This window comes from Psammomys obesus, unplaced genomic scaffold (assembly GCF_907164565.1).
Source record: "Psammomys obesus unplaced genomic scaffold, mPsaObe1.curated_primary_1811, whole genome shotgun sequence".
NCBI lineage: Eukaryota > Metazoa > Chordata > Mammalia > Rodentia > Muridae > Psammomys > Psammomys obesus.
The window spans coordinates 20515456-20535215 of NW_026585580.1; the positions used below are offsets into that span (position 1 = coordinate 20515456).

Genomic DNA, 19760 nt, shown 5'->3' on the forward strand with positions numbered 1-19760 from the left:
GGTTCCTGATCCACACCTTTATCTCTCGGGCATCTGTTTAGGTTTCTGCTGCTACCATGCAGGGTCAATCTGCTTGGTAATAGGTTGCTTTTATGCATTATGTTTTTCTCCCATTTATTTTAAGGGGCAAAATAAAATCCTAGCACAAACCTTGAGAGAGTTATTAATGAAAATGAAAACTAAGGTTTTCATTTCACTCACCAAAACTTGCTTGAAAAAATACACCAGAAAAATAAAAGTTTTTGTTTGTGTTGCTACAGGACACAAAACCTATCCTAACCCAGGCTAAGCTCGGAGAACTTCACACGACAGTTAATAGAGCTTGAGTCCATAAGTCCCAAATTTCCAATGCTGAAAAGACACTTAGATTTCAGGCTTCAGAATAGTTCAGATTTGGGATTTAAGATGTTCAAACTGTATAGTCTCAGAAAATTTTCCCAAGTTAAACAAAATAAATCCTGAAATTTGAAACAGTTGGTTTCAAACATTTCAGATGGAGACACATAAGTGTATCATATGCACAGATTCTGCCCAAGTAGCACACAGATGATTCTAACAGGCACACATCAAGTTAAGTATGATATAAAACTGGATGTTCTCAGAATTTCCTCAAACTTAAGATCAAGTATTATTCTCAGCAACCCAACATCTGATGAAAAGCAGAAAGCCAACCTTTGTAGCTCAAAGTCCACGACCGGCAAGTTTCAATCTTTTATTAAAATAGCATATTTTATCATGGTTAACCAATAATATGTTAACATTGCCCCCCCCCACAAGTCCCCCAATATACAGGACAACACAGTAGTGATTTCAAATATCCTGATCAAGAACCAACAGGGATGTTTCAAAGACAAGTTTGCAACTGAAAACTAAACCTTCATAAAATTCTGAATTAAAAAAGAAACACAAAGCTTTCTAAAAGAGTTCTTTCATCTGTTTCCAAATAAACAATGGTGCACCACCCACCTGACAATACCACTAAGATTTTTATTCTTTATGCATAGTGTAATGTCTCATCTATTAGTACCCACTTTTATAAATAAAATTGGCATTTTTCACTCCATTTAATGCTTCTTTTCAGCTTCACAAAGAAACCAGTAAATAAAACTGTCAATGACAGTTACAGTATACACTCTAACAGCAAGATAAAAAACAAACAAACAAACAAAAAAAAAAAAAAACCTGAAAATAGCAGAGATGCATCTAGGCTGTTGTACATACAAAAGATTTAAAAAGTGCAAGGCAAAGTCTGCAGATTTCCAAGGAGCTTTTAGGCACATCAACATCTTTAAAGCAAGCTTCAGAATAAAATTCCAGTTTGTTCTTCATGACACCTGTTTAAGTCTTTAAAATAAAAAAATCCCACAAAAGTCCATCTCATCAAGTGTAAAACAGAGTCTTATATCCTAACCTAACTCAGCTGTGGCGCGTCCGGCCCTTCTTCACTCTGGCAGGCTTAGGTTTAGGGATATACTGGTTATTGGCCTGGTACTCTAGTTCCTTCCGGAAGTAGTGGATGGCTTTGTTTAACCCTTCCTCCAATGGGACCTGTTGGATAAAGTAAGAAAAAGAAACAAGGTACCATCAACAGAAAGGCTTCCTTGAAGCAAACAGCAGAGGACCCTGGAGATGAGTTTGCAGTCAGCTTCCTGCTTCATGGGGACATTCAAAGCCTCACTCTAGCCAGGAGAATATCAAGGCCACTTCAGAAATTGCTTTAGAGCTGCTTTCAGAATACATGCTACAGTTTAGCAAGTGACACTCTTATCGGTGAGCTCATGCCCTCAAAGCTCCTAAGTTTTCTCTTGCAGGCATGCCTACTACAGTTATCTGCAAAGACCACTTCTGAAACATATGCAGGCCCACTCTTTTGAGGAACTCCTCCAAAATCTGAAAGGAAAATACTCTGAGGAGACTGTCCTCACCTGCCTCACCAGGCCTCCCCCCCCCCATTGACACACCTGAACTTCCACTGACAGCACAGATATGACAATGAAATCAATCTTAATCTGGAGCTGGAAACAGGGAATGAAATCAATTAGCTGCTCAGTCAAAGGCTAAAGAGAAAGCTGTGGAGGGAGGCACTGTCAAGAACTAGAGTAAATTTGCTGGTATGTGTCTGTCTATCTTGATTATGATGTTAGTTTTACAGGTGTCAAAGTACATCAAAATACATCATAGTATAAGCTTTAAATATGACCATTTTGCAAAATACTCATTACATGAGACCCTAAAAAGCAGAGGAAACAATTTAGACAAATTAAGCAAACTAAAAAGCTTCTCTTAGTAAAATAACCTACAGAATGGAAGAAAATACTTGTCAACTATATATCTGATAAGTTAAAAGTAAGAATATATAAGGACTTCAATTCACAAAGGAAAAAAAAAAACAGGTTTTAAGTAGGCACTTTTTCAAGGGAAGGCACAGAAATGGCCAACATTATATGATAATGCTCAGGATCACCAAACATCAGGGCAACACACATAGAAACACCTCTTCACCAAGTTAAGATGCCTCCCTTAACTCAGTAAGCTGCCCACACTCACATGCATGTTCAACAACTATGCTTAAGGTATCAAAGCACCTTTGGATAAAACTCTAATATATTTCCTATCGATTAAGACTCCTACTACAATGAATTCAATAGCAAACCTATCATATTCTGTATCTCCATGTCTGTCAGATGATGTCTGATAAAATACAAGTTCTAAACACATATCCTGGCACTCTCTATATATTTTTTCTTCCAAAAGTGTTATTTAGTAAACACTTTTATTATTATATTCATTGACTATTTCCCCAAAACATTTGTTTAAAACACTGACAAAAAGACAAAGGACAAATTCCTTCAAGAAACTAGAGAACCTAAGGCTAGAGAACAGAGACGGCTTAGCTGTTAAGATCATTTGGTGTTCTTGCAGAGAACCTGCACGCAGTTCCCAGCACCACCATAGTGGTTCACAACCATCTGTAACTGCAGTTGCAAAGGATATATGATGCCCTCTTCTGGCTTCTGTGGGCACTGTTTTCATGTGGCATACATGCAGGCAAAATACTTACAAACATAAAATAAATGAATAAAATCAGGGACCTCTGCTTCTGCAATTTGGTTCATTCAGATGGGATTACTAGATTTTAAGTCTGAGCATTATTTCATTTACTAGTCTTCTGTCCTTCAGCAGATCTCTGACTCAATGTATCATACAGTGGCACAAGAGCTGGACTAAACTTCTAACATCCCTTCAGATTCTGACATTCTAGATTCTTCCTCCTCATATTTACTGTGTTATACATTTTTAACAGAAAAGCTGAGCTCTGAGCAACATACTGCCTCCTAATTGGTTCTCTAACGTTCTTATAGTGAGACAGCCCCACTAGCCCTATATTTATCCTCTATGTAACACATCTCTGCTTCCATGACAGCTGTTGGGATACCTGCCATGATATAAAGCCACATGCTCTGCCCAGGAAAAATCTCTCTTCAGAAGAGCTCAGCAAAGAGTGAACAGTCAGACACAGTAGATGAAAAGAGGCATAGTGCTCCTGCAACCTGGGTGGCCAGGAAATTTTTCAAAGGATGTAAGCCTGTAAAGGACAGACACTTGAAAGACTACCTACAGCCCTGGAAGATGGGTGCTCAAGGAAAGGGGAGGAGATCTCCACTAACTAGATGGAGAGAGACAGAAGGGGAGAGACTGGGGTTCAGTCTAACATTGAGGGAGAGAGAGTTGGATAGATTTCACAGTGTCTGGTAGAGTGACCCAAGGCTGTGATCCTTTAATATAGCTCCTCATGTTGTGGTAACCCTCAACTATAAAATTATTTCATTGTTACTTCTTAAGATATGCAGGATATCTGATATGTGACCCCCAGAGGGGTCCACACTCACAGGTTGAGAAATGTTGGCCTAACAGGTCAAACTGTGAAGAGCCTGATAGTCTAGAAGCCCCAGGAAATTATGGAAGACCACCTTCCTCCACGTCTTTCAGTCTTTACACATTCCAGCTGGAATTCCATCAGGATGGGGACTAATATGACTTGTTTTTTTTACATGAAATCTCACCTAGTCTAGCCTTTGACACTAGGGTCCTGCAATAACGCTGCTATCATCCTCTGGTGATCTGAATTTGAAATGTCACCTAGCTCAGAACTCTTTCGAGGGCAGTCGAGCCTTTAGGAAGTGTGACCTCACCATAGAAGTAAGTGCTATGATAGGCTTTTGGGTGTTATATCTGCCCCTGGTTCTTTGCTTCCTGCCCTACAATGTGAGAAGCAACTAGCATAGACTCTGCAGCTCTGGCTGTCCACCTTCTCTGCTATAATGGACTGAAATCCCATGATACTGTGAACCAAAATAAAGCTGTTCTCGCTTTTAAATTGCTTCTCTAAGGTATTTTGCTACAGCAATGAAAAAAAAAATCAACCAAAACACCTTAACATTGCCTTTATAGATTGATGTATGACATAGCTAACAGTAACCTTTAACCTGACAGATTATAACTACCTGAAAGAGTCTCAATTCAGTAAATGTAGACATGTCTGTGAAACACTGCCTTGGTTGTCTTAACTGACGCAGGACAGTCCAGCATACTGAGGATGACACCATTTCCTATGCAGGCTGTCATGGGAATGCATAGTAAACCTGGCTGAGCACAAGCCAGTGAGCCAATCAGCACCACACCTCCATGGTGGCTATTCCCAGGTCCCTGCCCTGACTTCCCTCAGTAATATGACCTGGAAGTGTAAGACAACACCCCTTTTTTCCTCCCCAAGGTGCTTTAGGTCACAGTGTTTTATCACAGCAACAGAATGAAAAAGGACAATGTGTTTATGTACTCTGCTGAAAACAGAGCTCATAGGAGGCCCAAGCCATTTTCACTAACAGAGAATCAGATACACTGAGTTGCCTATTGAGAAAACCTTGTATTTTCCTGGACGCTCAAGTCCTCCCTACTTCATTAGGAACCTCTTAACAAGGGCCAAAGTTTAGGAGGAGAAGGACAAAGGAGGCAGGTACCTTTCTCCTGAGGCAGTGGACCTCCTTCATACTCACCACAGGTTCCCACCCCAGCATCAGCTTTGCTTTTTTGATGTCTGGTTTTCTTTTCTGTGGGTCATCCTGGGCTTCAGAGAGAAACTGAATTTCACTTCCACTACCTGAGTTTTTTAAAGGGGAAAAAAAAAAACGAAGAAAGGTAAAGCCAATCCCATATTATTATGGGGCACTGTTTTACCATCTATGGCAGGGGGAAAGTCTACTGATGTAGGACAGTCCAGCCTACCGAGGATGAACCTACAGCTCTAACAAAGCCACAAAGGACAGTCCTCACAAACCTAGGAGTGTGCCTGCATGCTTCCGGGTCTACAAGATTCTATTAGAACAAAAGGGCTTGTGCAAGGATAAACCTCTACCTCTAAGAAACAGATGCAGACATGCCTATGGGGTACAATCTCATAAACAAATATATAAATGTAGGTTAGAATCATTTTGGAGGTGGATGCTCCCAATGGGCCACACCTGGGTGTCCAGGATCCAGGAATCCTCTTTTGTGGAGATCAGGTGACCTCTACAGTTCTCAACCAACAGCATGTAGAAGGTAACTTAGAGCCCATGAAGACCTGGCTCAATGCTCTAGCCAGAGCAAGCACAGACACAACATGTGATATAGAGGACAGAAAAGCCTGGCTTTGATCCCTGGTGTAGGGGATTAGACCCTAGTGACCACAAAAAAGAACTACTGCAGTGATCACCAGGCAGACCTGGGGAAGTCACACAGGATAGTTACACATACATACACAGAGAGAGAGAGAGAGTCACACAGCAGCAAGATAGAAATCCTAAGCCCTCCTCAGTCCGTAGGTCAGAGTTTTCCAAACTCTGATGTGCACATGGATCACTGGTACACACTCTGACCTGGGAGGCCAGAGCTCATATCCACGGCGCCATGATACCAAAGCCTCTGGTCCATGGTTTCCAAATGGACAGCAAAGGTTTCAAAGGCATAGTGACTAGAGGCACATGGTGAGTACAGCAGACCCTCCTTAACAGTGGGAATGCACAACTGGGGAGCTAGTCTGAATGGGACTGCTGGAACCACACAGTGCTGGGCTTATGTAACTGAAAGACTTCTGGCTCCACTGACATATGGAACAGGATTCCAGCTGTCCATAGCCACCTACATAACCCTGAGACACAAATGTCAACAAGGAGAAACCCATTCAGCCAAGGGAACAACAGGCTCAAATCAGAGCAGCCTGCAGCACACATGTCATATTATAATGGTCCAGGCAAGACTGGCATATTCTGAACACAAATTTCTGGACTTCCTAGAGCTCTAGCAAGCCTGAGAATGAAGACAGGGTCTACTTCCTTGGGATTTGTAACCCCAGGGCCATGCCAGACCCAGGAACATCCTGTTCCTTAATGCTGCTCCTTAAACACTGCTCCAATGTCACACAGCCTACCCCAGCCTGGCCAGAGCTAATGTGTCACTCTCTCCGTGCTCCTGAAATTTGGCCTCAATGAGAGCAATGCTTGGAAACCAAGTAACTGTCACCTCTGCAGAATGTCCTAGCACAACCGTGTCACACCTGGAAGACAAATCTCCACCCCCAAACTCCACCCAGACCTACAACTAGACCTGGGAGTCAAACCCATCTCTTTCTAATCCCCAACTCAGAAACCCTGTTCCTCATAAATAGTACTGCTCTGATCCAATCAATCAGCTTGTACTAATTACCTACTTTCTAGGAGGTGCTACTGACAGGGTAAATGCAGATGAGTTCATTCAGAGTGGTCTAGCCTACTTACCAACAAGGTTTTTAATTAACTGAGCAAATTCCAGGATAGTATGTTCTTCTGGATTCCCCTAAAGGAGGAAATGGATTCTCATAAATATCATGACAATGGCAGTACTTCCTTACTTAGGCCACACATGACTTCAGAGACATCTGCTGTATGAAACATCAGACCTACTTCCAAGTAATTTCAACCCAGCTTCTGTGCATTCTAGAATGGTTTTCATTCTAGCCAGATACAAATATATACTACCTTAGACCTTCATCTATCTGTTCTGAAGAATGGCCTTCAGGTAAGACAAGATCATTTAAAGAGGGGGCACACACACTGAGTGAGCTTCCCAGACAAGTAACTTTAATCTACCTTTTCTGTTACATTAGTGTTACTCCGCACATTTGGTTTCACAGTACTGGCTCTCCTAGTACAACATACTTCTTCTATGAGAACTGTGCCAACACCTTTCTACAGTGCAGAACTAATGATTCTATAGAGAAGCTGCTGCAGCAATGAATGTTGCCACAAACCAGTGTTCTGGGCAAGCCATAGGGACAGTCTCCATGAGCTTGATGAAGTCGGCTTACTGGGGTTGGAGTGGGGTGGGGCAGTTTTTAAGAAAACTGTTCTCAGCTGGGTGAAGTGACTCATGCCTGTAATCCCAGCACTCAGAGAGTTAGAGGCATGTGGATCTTTGTGGCCAGCCTGGTCTACAAAGTGAGTCCAGGACAGTCAGGATACTCAGAGAAACCCTGTTCAAAAAACAAAAACAAAAAAAAAAAAAAAAAAACAAAAAACTCATTCTCCCCTTTTTCCATCATACTTTCTAACAGCTGCTGCCTACATTTTTGCAGTTTTGAGGATGGAACATTGGGCCTTGTCCATGCTAGGCAGGTGTTCCATCATTGTTCTGACCTATTACTCTTACTCCATGTACACTACCCCAGCACAGACCAGGGAAAAGCCTGGCAGCTGTGAATTTTAAATTCCCCCAGCTCCTAATAATTGACACTATCCTGGACCCAGAGTTGAAAGTTTCAGGAAGGCCTAGGCTTAACTGTAGGCACATACAAAGGTCCTAAGTGTCAGAACAAAGTGATGGAACAAAACATGAGAGAACGGGGCTTTGGGAGGCTCTGGCAAATAATCATAAGCCTAATCCACCTTATATGTGTGATCTTACACAAAGCCCTTCAAGCAGAGTACTCAAGAGTTTCACTTGAGTACTTAGCAGATGCCCTATACAAGCTAGTCATGAGCAAGGAGAGCCCTTAACAAAAGACCCTCTAGCTGTTGCAAAGGAGAAGCAAAACGATACTCACCAAGTTGACAGGGCTGCTGACATTGCTGTTCATGAGTGCTACTAGGCCATTCACCAGATCACTGGGGAAAAAAAGAAAAGTTAGGTCAGGCACTGTCTGTCAGAATGCAGGAGTGCTGAGGGCATGAAACACCCCCCCCCCCCCAGAAAAAAACAAAAACCCAAATGGAAAACTGACTATAGAAATAAAACCCTGCAAATTAAGATGGTATTTGTAATGCTAGCATGTTCATGGATGAAATGAGTCCTTTAACACTGGGATTTGCTTTCGGTGGGTGTGGTGAGGTGGTGAACAAAGGGGAAAGATGGTAATGGTTTAATTCTACCCTTTCTGTGTATTTCTGAAAACAATCAATAACCAAAAGTAAGTTAAGTAAGCATATACCTCCAAAGATAGCATTTTCAGAGTCTCTAATGAAACCCCATGTTTAATGTGAACCCACATTAAGTAGTCAACCAAAACAAAAGTTGCAATTGTTTCATAAAAAAAGCTCCACAAAAATGAATGGACTTCAGTATGTAAACTCCATACTGGCAAATCACAGCAAAGGCCAAACAAACTGAGCACTGAAATCAACAAAAGCTGTTTCCCCCTTCCCCAGCCTCCAGCCCACCCTTAACACATCCTATGAAGCTGTCAGGGGCATCTGGATGTTTTAGATGGATTGTGATCAGCTGAGCCATGAAGGTGAAGAGAAGTAAGCAAACTTCCGCTTACCAAGGTTTGGTTCTTAGTTTCAGAAGCGTTAAAGTGTAGCTCTGTTAAAGAAAAGTTACTTCGTAAAAATGACACCTCATTGGGAATCTAAGCACTTGTTCTATGCCCATGTTTAGCAGCTATGGTTCTGAATGAAGTCCACTTGGAAGTCTCTCCCTCATCCTCCAGCTTTACCACAAGGCACAGGCCACTATGGGTCATGATTGGCTTCCAAAAGAAAATCCAAGATAGTTTGCTTTTAATTGGAAAAAAAATTTAAAAACTTTTTTTTTTTTGGTGTGTCACTTAGTAAGGATACTTCTGCTTTTCTGTTTTCAACAATGGGAATTTCATATAAACATGTGTAATGTTCTATTCTCACAGATCAAGTGCAAATGTAAATCACCCTTGACTTTGAATGATCTTTAAGAAAAACTGGCAAAAAGTCACTTCATCACCATGGCAGTAGTCCCTACATCACAATGCACTCTTACAACATCCATCTTTGTATATGTAAAGAGACATTAAAAGCTGCCATTCAGTAGCATCCGAAATGCCTCTTAATGTTGAAAGGATGGGGTCATGTGGTGTTGGAAAACAGCTGTTTCTTAAGCAGTCGTTCTCTTTGGGAGAGGAGGGAGGGAGGGCCATGCACCTTGTATGTAACAGGTTGGCAACTTTTAAAGTCAAAATTGTTTAAGTCATACTCATTCAGCCTGAAGCTCTTTAAAAGTGTCATTTTGACAAAGTGACTTTTAAGAAATATATAACATGCCTTTCTTATGTGAATGAGGACACAACCCAGCTATGAAAGTATCAGACACGTCATGCCAGATGTCAATGCAGATGACCATGAAGGCCTTCGGTCCCTGCAGTGCTGCTGAGGCAACTGTGGCTCTGGTGACAGTTAACCAATGACTGTAACTACAGATTCAAACACTGTGCCCCTTTGCTGTTTAGTGAAAATTTTTCAGTTTCTTAAAGAGATAGGAGATACTTTTTTTTTTTTAAGCCAAACTCAGTTCTCTGCTAAGACTTGGATTACTAAACAGTGTACATCAGGAGACTGACCCACAAAGTGCCTACAACCTGGTAAACTCACTACAATGATGATACAATGGTAAGACCACTACAGAAAGAGCATTACAGAAAGAGGCTCTGCTGAAAGGGTTCATACCTATGAACAGGAAAATTACTTACATCCTCTTTCCAAGGAATCAGGTGGTCTAGGAGACGACCACAGAGATGTGTGAGCCATGGCCATGAGAAGCCTGGTTTCATTCTAGCTAGGATAATACATAGACCAGGCATTGCTGGATTTTTAAAGTATTTTAATTATCTACCCTTTTCCTTCCGCCAAATGTATCTGAAGCTACTGAATTTTGTATGAGATACCAGTGAAACCAGGAAGAAGGCAAGCCCTTTGTATTACACCATGTCCTATACTGATGGAAGATGAGAAAGTCAGGGGCCCAGATTGTGTAGTTCAAGGTTGACTCTGTACTTGAAAACATTCAGATCTCCTTGGAAGTGCATGACTTAGGGGTGAGTGAAGGGGGATGGGATGAAAACACTGTTATTATTTTTATGAAGAGATGGTTCTATACAGGGTGGTCTGGCTGGTCCAGTCCTGCTACAGAAATGAGCCCCAATACACTTCTCCAAGCACACAGCCTGAGCTTTACACTCTGAAATAGAAACTGTCCTGAGAGAAGGATGGCCACGTTTCCCCTGTGAAACTGTCTCTTGGAATAAGCTAACCTATCTGGGTAGCACATGACCAGCTAAATTTCATTTACAGGCTTTTGGCCCTGTTGAACAAAATATGTATGGGTAAGGAGAAACAAATACTGAGTGTGGTATGCATTTATTAACAGCTTCTTTTAGATCCATGTAAGAGTTTACATACTTTCAGAAAAAAAGTATATACTGGCTGTTTTAGCTTTTGGGAAAAAAAATTAAAGCAGCATTTCCATTTCCATTTTTCTAAGTGACTTAGTGATACACGATTGCTCAGGCTAAAGCTGGGGGCTACCCAAACCTGCACCCCATAGCTAACATCTTGCCCTATAGTAAGTACCCCGGAAGGCTCTAAGACACCTGGGATGAGCATTTGAGGTATTTGCATTTAAAAGCAAAAGTACACGGTGTCAAAATACAGAAGTGGATTTTATAATAAGCAAGGGTGTTGGAAATTTCCATGAAATTTGTAATGGCTAAGTATAAATGTAAGGTATTTTAGGGTGGTAATTGTTTATAATTACCAACTGCATTGACCAACAAAACTTTACTAAGTAGAGTTCCAAAGATGACAATAAAAAGTCACCAAGCGAAACTATTCTCAAAAACATGAGCCTGCCTCTTCAACACACGATCATCATTAAGACATTCTTCTTACCTTATATTCTTAAGACTCCCCATGCTAAAAAGCCATTTTTTTAAGCCATGTTTTTTTTTTTTTTAATTTGGTCAGACATCTGAATCTGCAGGTTTGATGGGTGATTAACTAGCCTGAAGCATTAATTATTCAAGCTCCCCCAACAATGTTAGATAACTTAATCTATGCAACACTAGATGGCAGTAAAAGGTTAGCCAAGATCACAGAAATGGTGGATGAAAATCAACTTTAATAACTTTTAAACAGAGAAAAGCAAGAGATTCCCGATCAAACATTAAAATTAACTTATTACATAGTTGAGTTGTGGCAATAACCAGAATGTTCAATTATACTGAACTGTTACTGCTTTCTTCTATTTAGAATCAAGGCTAACAATAAGAGCCTCACCTGACATACTGGAATGCCCGTGTTTGAGACCCAGATCCATATACCTAGAAAGAAACCAAGAGTTAGACCTAAAAAAAAAAACAAACCATCCTGACACTGTTAGTGGGGCTCCTTGGAATTCTGTGGGTCTGACTTCAGAACCAGTCCTTGAAGAGGTACTGACATGGCTTTTAACATGTTGAGGTTCACAAACCCTCTCTGCCTGATACATAAAACTTTCATCCCTCATCAAAAAAGCTTCTCGCTGTAGCAGACAGAGACCAACACAATTACAGAGAACTGATCATGGAGTGCTAAGCCTCAACAGATAACATATATAACATAACTCCTGCACCCAAGGTTCTGGGAACATTATGGAAAAGGAAGTAGAAAGTTTTTGAGAGCCAGGGGAAGTCCACTGTGAGATGAGATTGTGTCTCTGAGAAATGACAGGAAAATACATCTACAGTACACCAACAATATGGCTGCTAAACAAACAATGACAACACTAACAAATGCAATAACAAGGTCTCAAACCTAGAAAAAGAATTATAGGCAACTAACTGAGAGAACTAACTGCTGAGAGAAGGAGAATTCGTCTTCCCTAAGGATGGGCAACTTAATTGGTTATACAATATCAGTGGTCAGCCCTGAAATCATATATACATAAGCAACACTGAACAGACTCAGCAAGTACATTTATAAATTTAAGTGTTTGTGTGTGTAATAATAACCAAAGAAAAAGAGGCCATGAATTTAAAAGTAAAGGGACAGTGAGAAATGTCAGAGAAAGAGTGCATGGGGGGGGGGAGTTGAGAGAAGAGGATGGAAGGAAATGATGGAATTGTATTTTAATTAAAACAAATGGTTAAGAAAAATGAAACATCTTGAGCCACATCTCAAACTCTGTACTTCAGCACTGATACTTAATATGAGCATGTCCACATATATGAAGTTTTGCCTCAAGTGTCCAAGAACTTACTTCTATCCATATCTTAGGGTATGTCAGCAGCCATGTAAGACTCTGGGGACTACAATCCTGGAGTCTAGTTGCACAGCAGACACACTCACACACAAATATTCAGTCGGAGCTCTCCACTGTGGATGCCCATTACCAGTGACAGAATTAAAAAAAAAAAAAAAAAGTGATAGAATTCTGCCCAGAGAGGTTGATAAACTGAGGGGCAGGCTTGTTCATAGGGAATTTTAACATCTGACTAAGACCAAGCTGAGACCCTCTAGGAGACTGATACAAGTCAGAGGTACAGGTCTGGAACAGCCTTAGTACCTCTGATCCAAGAACTCGGTCAGAGGACCTGAATGCTCATAAAAATCCCACTATGACAGAAATGTGGCTATACCACCACTGTGTCAGTGTTTATTTTTATATATCGAATAAAGAATATGAGAAATTTCTCTTCCAAGAATCTTAGGACTATCCAGGAGTGCTGTACGATGAGGCAGTGGCTATGGGGATATGGGCTATACAGATCCAGCCAGCCCTCAGGCTTGCCTCAATTGAAACAACTATTCAGATCAGATGAGGGGCCTGGTAGAAGTCCCTTAGAAAAATGAAAATGACACTTAGAAATACAAAAGTTCTAACAATATATCTAACAGTATAGTTTTTTTCTCCCCCAGAAAGTAAGGAGAAGCATAGCTGCCATGCCCAGACTGTTATGCTATAATGAAGCAGTTTATAAATACTGCTTGCTCTATCTCAACATTGACCACACATGCCAAGTTCAAAGATCTACACTTTCAGGTTCACTTTCAGGGAAGACCCATGAGAAAAGGATAAACAATACTGCTTATGGAGATGTCTGCTGACAGGATAGAGAAACTACAGGAGCAAATCTCAGCAAAGGAGCAATGAGGACAGAGTCTACAAAAGTACCTAATGCCTTAATGGGTAGAGTGAACGTGCCCTCCTGGCTGACATGCCTGCCTGCTTTGGGAGAGGAAAGGTGGGGTCCAGGCAGAAGCTACTCCTTGTCCACAGGCAGAGTTGAATGCTCAGCCACTTATAAGTCTGTACAGCCTTGCACTCTGGTGTCCATGCGGGCCCTCTAGTTTCATTTTACAGGATTCGAGAGATTCAAGGAGATTCTGGAGACTCAAAGCTACTCTCAAAATTAAGCACTATCTGTGCTCAGGTCAAAGCAGTATGGTGACCTAGAAAGCACCACAATGTTCAGGGAGTAGGGATTACAAGAACACCAAAGGGAGCAACTGCATAGCACTGTCCTCTACAGTGGGCACTTAACTCTGACAGCCTCTGCTAAACCAAGCTTCAGTCAGTTTTTAAAACTTCTAAGCCCAGCTGGGTATCTCACAGAAGTATCTCATAGAATCATGTCAACAAAAGCCTTGCATAGTGAATCCAACCCTCATATCTGCCTGGATTTCTGATTTCTCTTCAAATCTCCAAAGCTGTGAGGCTACCTGGCCTCCTTGAGCAAGAAGGAGTTTGGTCAGGACCCCCTTCCCCAATGTTTCTTCTTCTTTCTTTTTTCTATCCACTGACTCCCACTCTGCTCCCTGGCTGTGAGTTCCTACTTGCTCTCTCTGCTCAAAGCTGCATCCAGTTGCTAACTAATTTCTACAAAGAGCCACTGACAAGAAGAAGAAATTATATCAAATCCTACAGAAAAACACAAACAGGTCATCAATTTCTTGATAGGCAACAGAATTCTTTGGAACAAATGAACAAGCAAAACCCCAAAACACTGTAAATGCCTCCATGAGCCTTCTGCCTGGGTGGCTAGGAAAGAGGGCAGTCTGGCAGGCTTTGGATTAATGGCATTTGGATGGCACCAGTGATCTCTCCTCCCATCTCTGGCAGTCATGCTGGACCTGACAACAACACATAAGAGGTGACCGCTGGCAACAACATGTGCACTCTTTAGGTTGCCAGCAGACTTGCTTTCCTCCTTAACATGGAGCCTCTGAAGCCGCCAAGGAGGAAATAAATTGAAATTGAAAAGCTGATTCTTCAAAGGGTGCTAACAGTTTTCTCTGCAAACAAAGTAGCTCTGACCCTGTGTAAGATACCATGCATGGTGGCTGAAAGACCCTCAAGGATGTCTTCCTTCCCACCAAGATCATCTGAACCCTAAATATAGTTGTCCCTTAGTTTCCATGGGGATTGGTTCCAAAACATTTGATAGCTATCAAAATCCAGGATGGCAAAGTCCCTTTTGTGAAATGGTTTAGAATTTGCATACAAATTATGAACATTCTCCATACAGGAAAATAGCATATGTCCCCGTTATCATAGGCACCATATTTTCTAACATTTTCTACTTTGACCTGGCTGAATCTGAAGCTGCGAAATCTATGGCTAGAAACCAGACACAGCAAGGGATATAAAAGCCAGGTTCACCTAGCAGTTACAGCTACAACTGCTGGCTTCTGTGGCTAACCACTGAGCCACTTTTCACTTACTGCAAAAGAAAGCAGCCACCACATACCTGATCATGAATTCAACCAACATTTGCCTCAGACTGCCTATATGGTGGGGCCAGGGACACAGATGTGAATGGAAGGAACAAAGGTCCTGGTTTCCAGAGGTAATGCTGTGCTGGGGAGCTAGGAATTTAGTGTTTTCATTGGTAGCCAAGTGCAATGAAAACAAAACCATGGTTACTGGAATCCAAATGGTGCCTTCATATAGAGTGGTTCAGTCAGTGTTGTCTACGGAGAATGGGGGAGATTTTCCAGGAAATGTCTCCCAGAGCAGGCAAGACAGGAGTTGAGGGTATCAGTCTGAGGAGTGGAAATGGGGAGGTTAGGAACCTTGGGAAAGGTCTGTGGCATATGCTGTCCCTGAGATGAGGGATCTTTGGGTTTGTCCTCTTCAGAAGGCTTACTCTAGGCCAGGGCAAAAGAACATGACTTGAGAACAAGAATGGGACACTATGGTGGCAGGATGGATCCAGAGCCAGGCCACCAGGAAGAACTGGTGGAGTACATAAATGATATGAAGAAAGAGGCCAAGTGTGACTACAGAGCCTCCATCAAGGGACAGCAAAATACCAATTAGAAGATGAAAGGAACCTTAGGCCATTAGAAATCCAGAGCTAAGGTCTAGAATTAGCTCTTTTCTAGGATGTACTTATCAAAACTCACCAACATAGTGTGCCTGTCTTGAAGGGCCACCAACTCTGGATAGGGGAAACTCTGTCCTACATCGGCAGAAAAGCTAACATATATGAAACATATTCCATGGACAACTGGGATTCAGAGGGGAGCCCCAGGTCCAAACTATGTTGTCACTAGCTATCGAAACTTAGACACCTGTACCTCAGGCACTTGTACTTCAGTCTCTTCACTTGGAAAAATCAAGGTAAGAAGCACCTGTCGCCTGGCTATGAGTATTACTAAATGAGCCAGCAGACAGAGAGCTCACATAACAGAGAACAGTGCTCTAACTCTATTGATCAATTCATTTGTGGTGGACAAACATGTACACATTGTTCCTGATTTATCAACTTTACAGTGAGGTCACCTGTGTAAAATTCTTCATGAGTAAAGGCACAAGTAGACCTAGGATGGTCTGACTTGCTAGTGTGTCTACCAGGAGAGAACGTGTGGAATATTGATAAGTATGTGAATGGTCAAAATAGCTTTTCCTCTGAGAGATAATAAGTAGAGATAGAGAAACGGCTCACAGGGTTAAGTGATTACCATACAAATACAAAAACTTGAATTCAGGGGCCTGGCACTCCCATTAAAATCTAGATATAACAGTGTGTATTTGTGATTCTAGCACCAGAAAGGTGGAGACAAAAGGATTATAGGGGATTCTTGACAACCAGTCTAGCCAAATGATTAGTTCCATGTTCAATGAGAGACCATGCCTCAGAAAATAAGATGGAGTGCAATAGCCATATATGTGCATATGCACACACACATGCAAACACACACATATACACATACTAAACAAATTTTTAAAAGATAAACCAAATAATTTTAACAAGAAAAATCTCAGTAAATCATCATGTAGAACTTAGGAGAAAAAGAATGTTTATTTAACTCCTACTAAACAGAACAACAAAGATGTGGAGAGAACTGGGAAAGCCATAGGAAAGAGAAGAGCATAGAGGGAAAGTACAATGGGGACTTATCAAACAAGGGAACCCAAACCAAGTTATATGCACCCCAGAGATGCAGCTCCCCAGGCAGGTGAGGACTGGGAATGGGTGTGGAGTGGTTAGTACAGATGACACTCTGTACTGATGGGTTGGGAGCAGCACATGTCCTTATTTTCACCAGCCATTCAAACCACTGAGCCTAGACCATGGGATATCTATTGGGCTCCAGGAGCCTTCTAGGAATGATCTGAACAGTTTTCCTGTAAAAGTGTGTAGACCTGATAAAGACATGGTTCAACTTCCTTCCCAACCAGGCCTGTACCTTTCTAGCTATGCAAGAACCACATTCATTCACACCCCTGGCCTTCATTCAGAGGCTAAAAAAATGATGGGGAAGATTCAACCAGGCCAGCTGGCACAGGTGGAGTCCAGGAGTACGGGGTAAGTGCAACAGGACACAAGACTCACTGTAAGGCCATTCCTGATCTGTGTTTTACCCATCTACTTCTGTTCCTTTCATTAACGTAGTAGAAATACACATGAATATGATATGTCAACTCTAGAAATGTTGTGTCCCTGAAGCAAGTTACCCTTTGTTCACTGCTGTGAAGAAAGGTTACATGCAGCCTCTGGGCCCAGAGGGCAGTACCCACCGTGAGTGGCTCCCCCTGCAGTGCTTGCAAGATGAAGTTGCTGACCACCCGCCCATCGTTCATGTGCATTCGTGGCCCGAAGGTATTGAAGATCCTTGCCACCCGTACTTCCACACCTTCCTGCAACAGAGATAAAGGATGTGAGGCATGCCTCTCTGCAGTGTGCACTTCTAGTGCCTTGCATGGATAAAGAACAGGCTGCTTTTTGCTTCCACAGACAAGACTTCTTCTGTTCTGATTCTATAATGTGCTCATCATAAAGCAACTGGGTGATGCAGAAGCTACATCAAAGCCAAAGCTGCCTCAGATTTCACTATGGAAAGGCATGTAGTATGGGCACTCTGGTGGGAAAGCTATGGGACAGTTGCATTAGAGTAAAATGTTTATATAAATTGTTTCCTGACAGGTGCCATTTTCCCATGTGGGATCATGACCTGAACTTTATTAAGGAATTTTCTATCGGTGAAACTGGTGATAGAAAACAGACATATACTTGTTATGTACTTCAAGTTACAGACATGGCTCATGCCAAATGTCTGGTTAAGGTGGAAATGGTATTAAATTACACAGTGCAGACTAGTCTGTGGTTCCAGGAATCCACCATAGCTCTCAGAACCTATCCCCTGGGGATGACAGGGGAAAAAATATTAAAGAGGGGATAAGGGGGAAGAGCAGAGATGCTACTCTAAATAGAAAGTAACTCAAAAGTTTCTATTTGCATTTAATTGATGAGACAAGGAAAGAATCAGAAGAGGATGAATATGGTTTTATTCTCTGTAATGACTGGGAAATCTTGGTGATTCTAGAATACTCAAACAGGCATGCCCAGCAGAGGAAAGTTCAACTAAATGGACTTATTACAAACCGACCTCTACAAATATTTACTGCCCAACACATAACAGGCAGACTTGCTGACTATTCCATTTAGATCTGAAACCATTAAGAAAGCTAATTAGAATGAACTAAAGACTCTTAAGAGTCTTCATGAACTCCTGAAGTAGCTGTAGCCACTGTTGCTACCTCTTCCCACAGCAGCCTCATGGCTTTCCAAATGAACACTCTCAATTCCAAGATTAGCTACATGGAAAGACATAAACCTGAAGCTCCTTTCAGTTGAGATCTGTTCTCTTCCTAGATGCTGATGTCTTCTGGAATTAGTATGACCAGCTCTTTCTTCATAGTGTCAGCAAATCTTTGCCCTGACACAAAGGCAGCACAGTCTTATATACAGTTCACCAGACAGTCATCCTCCACTCTCACAATAGGATACTGAAGCATGTATAGCCAGGTATACTGAGGTGTCAGCAGGCTATTTATGATGGCAGCTGGGCTGGTGGCCATACAGAGTTTAGAAAAAGAGACAGGCTGGAAATTCGGAAGTGCCCACCAGGGCAGTATCTCATTGAAGGCATAACTAATATCTGAAGGATCGATCTAGGCACATCTATATGTTGCAGATCATGAGACATCAATCTGCACAGCCAAGCTCTGCCACCTACTACACTGGTAAGTTTCCATCATGCGGTGGTGACAAGACTCAGCATGCAAAAGGCCAGCATTCATAGAACTAACTACTGATTAATTCTTAGCTACAGCTTCATGCCACTGTGTGCTCTGTCCTTTATGGAAGCCATGAATCATTCATCCAAGACTATGAGCATTGAGGACAAGAACATCTCAGCAAGTGTGAGTTGGGTCAGCACAAAACCAATGAAAAGTTAAAAGGAGACAGACTAGTGAGAAAGCCCCTTGAAGAGAACACAAGCACATGGGCTAGAGAGAATACTCTAGGTTCATCCCAGCATTCTCCAATTATACTTAATTTTTTAAGACTTATGATCCTGATGTTTGAAGTGGGGACAACAATGTCCATTCTGCTATGTCACAAGGATTACAAAACAGTGATGCTGCTTTCAAAACTGACCGTGTCAGAATTCTGAGCCCAAGACAAATAGATGTCTTTTGGTATCCAGTATCCCTTGGATAGAAAATCTGACAATGTTCTAGTCCTCAGTAGGATTGCATATAACCTTCACAATCATGTATGTCACCTCTGGATGACTATAATACCTAGCACAATGTAAGTGCCCTGCACAAAGCTGTATACTGTATTGCTCAAGGGAAAAATATTTAGAAATTTTACACATGCACCACCTTCATTATGCTTTCACTTCATGATTGATAATGAACTCTAAGGGAAGGAGAGATGTCTGCATTTGTACCTTTGTCTTTGTCTCCTGATCATGCTAACTTACCCTGAATTGGTAACCACCAACCCAGCTACAAATTCTGATATCTACAGTGGTGACTCACTGACATGATACTTGGGTATAATAGTGACACAAATATCCTGGGAGCAACTAACACTGGATTTAAAGCCCCACTCAGTGATGAAAACCATGCCTGACAATGCCTGGGAGGCCAAGACTAGATAG

General features: G+C 41.7%; 1 protein-coding gene across 3 annotated transcripts in view; it reads right to left on the bottom strand.

The window, feature by feature from the left end:
• Positions 1–687: 687 nt before the first annotated feature.
• Positions 688–19760, bottom strand: part of Uxs1 (UDP-glucuronate decarboxylase 1) — an 82492-nt gene continuing 63419 nt past the window's right edge. For all 3 annotated transcript variants that reach the window (XM_055607816.1, XM_055607807.1, XM_055607826.1), the window contains exons 10-15: positions 17326–17445; positions 11598–11641; positions 8117–8177; positions 6813–6870; positions 5055–5158; positions 688–1548 (exon numbers count right to left, since the gene is read on the bottom strand). In XM_055607816.1, the coding sequence (XP_055463791.1) occupies positions 1417–1548; positions 5055–5158; positions 6813–6870; positions 8117–8177; positions 11598–11641; positions 17326–17445 (519 nt within the window). In that variant the 3' untranslated portion in view covers positions 688–1416. The remainder of the gene's footprint in view (positions 1549–5054; positions 5159–6812; positions 6871–8116; positions 8178–11597; positions 11642–17325; positions 17446–19760) is intronic.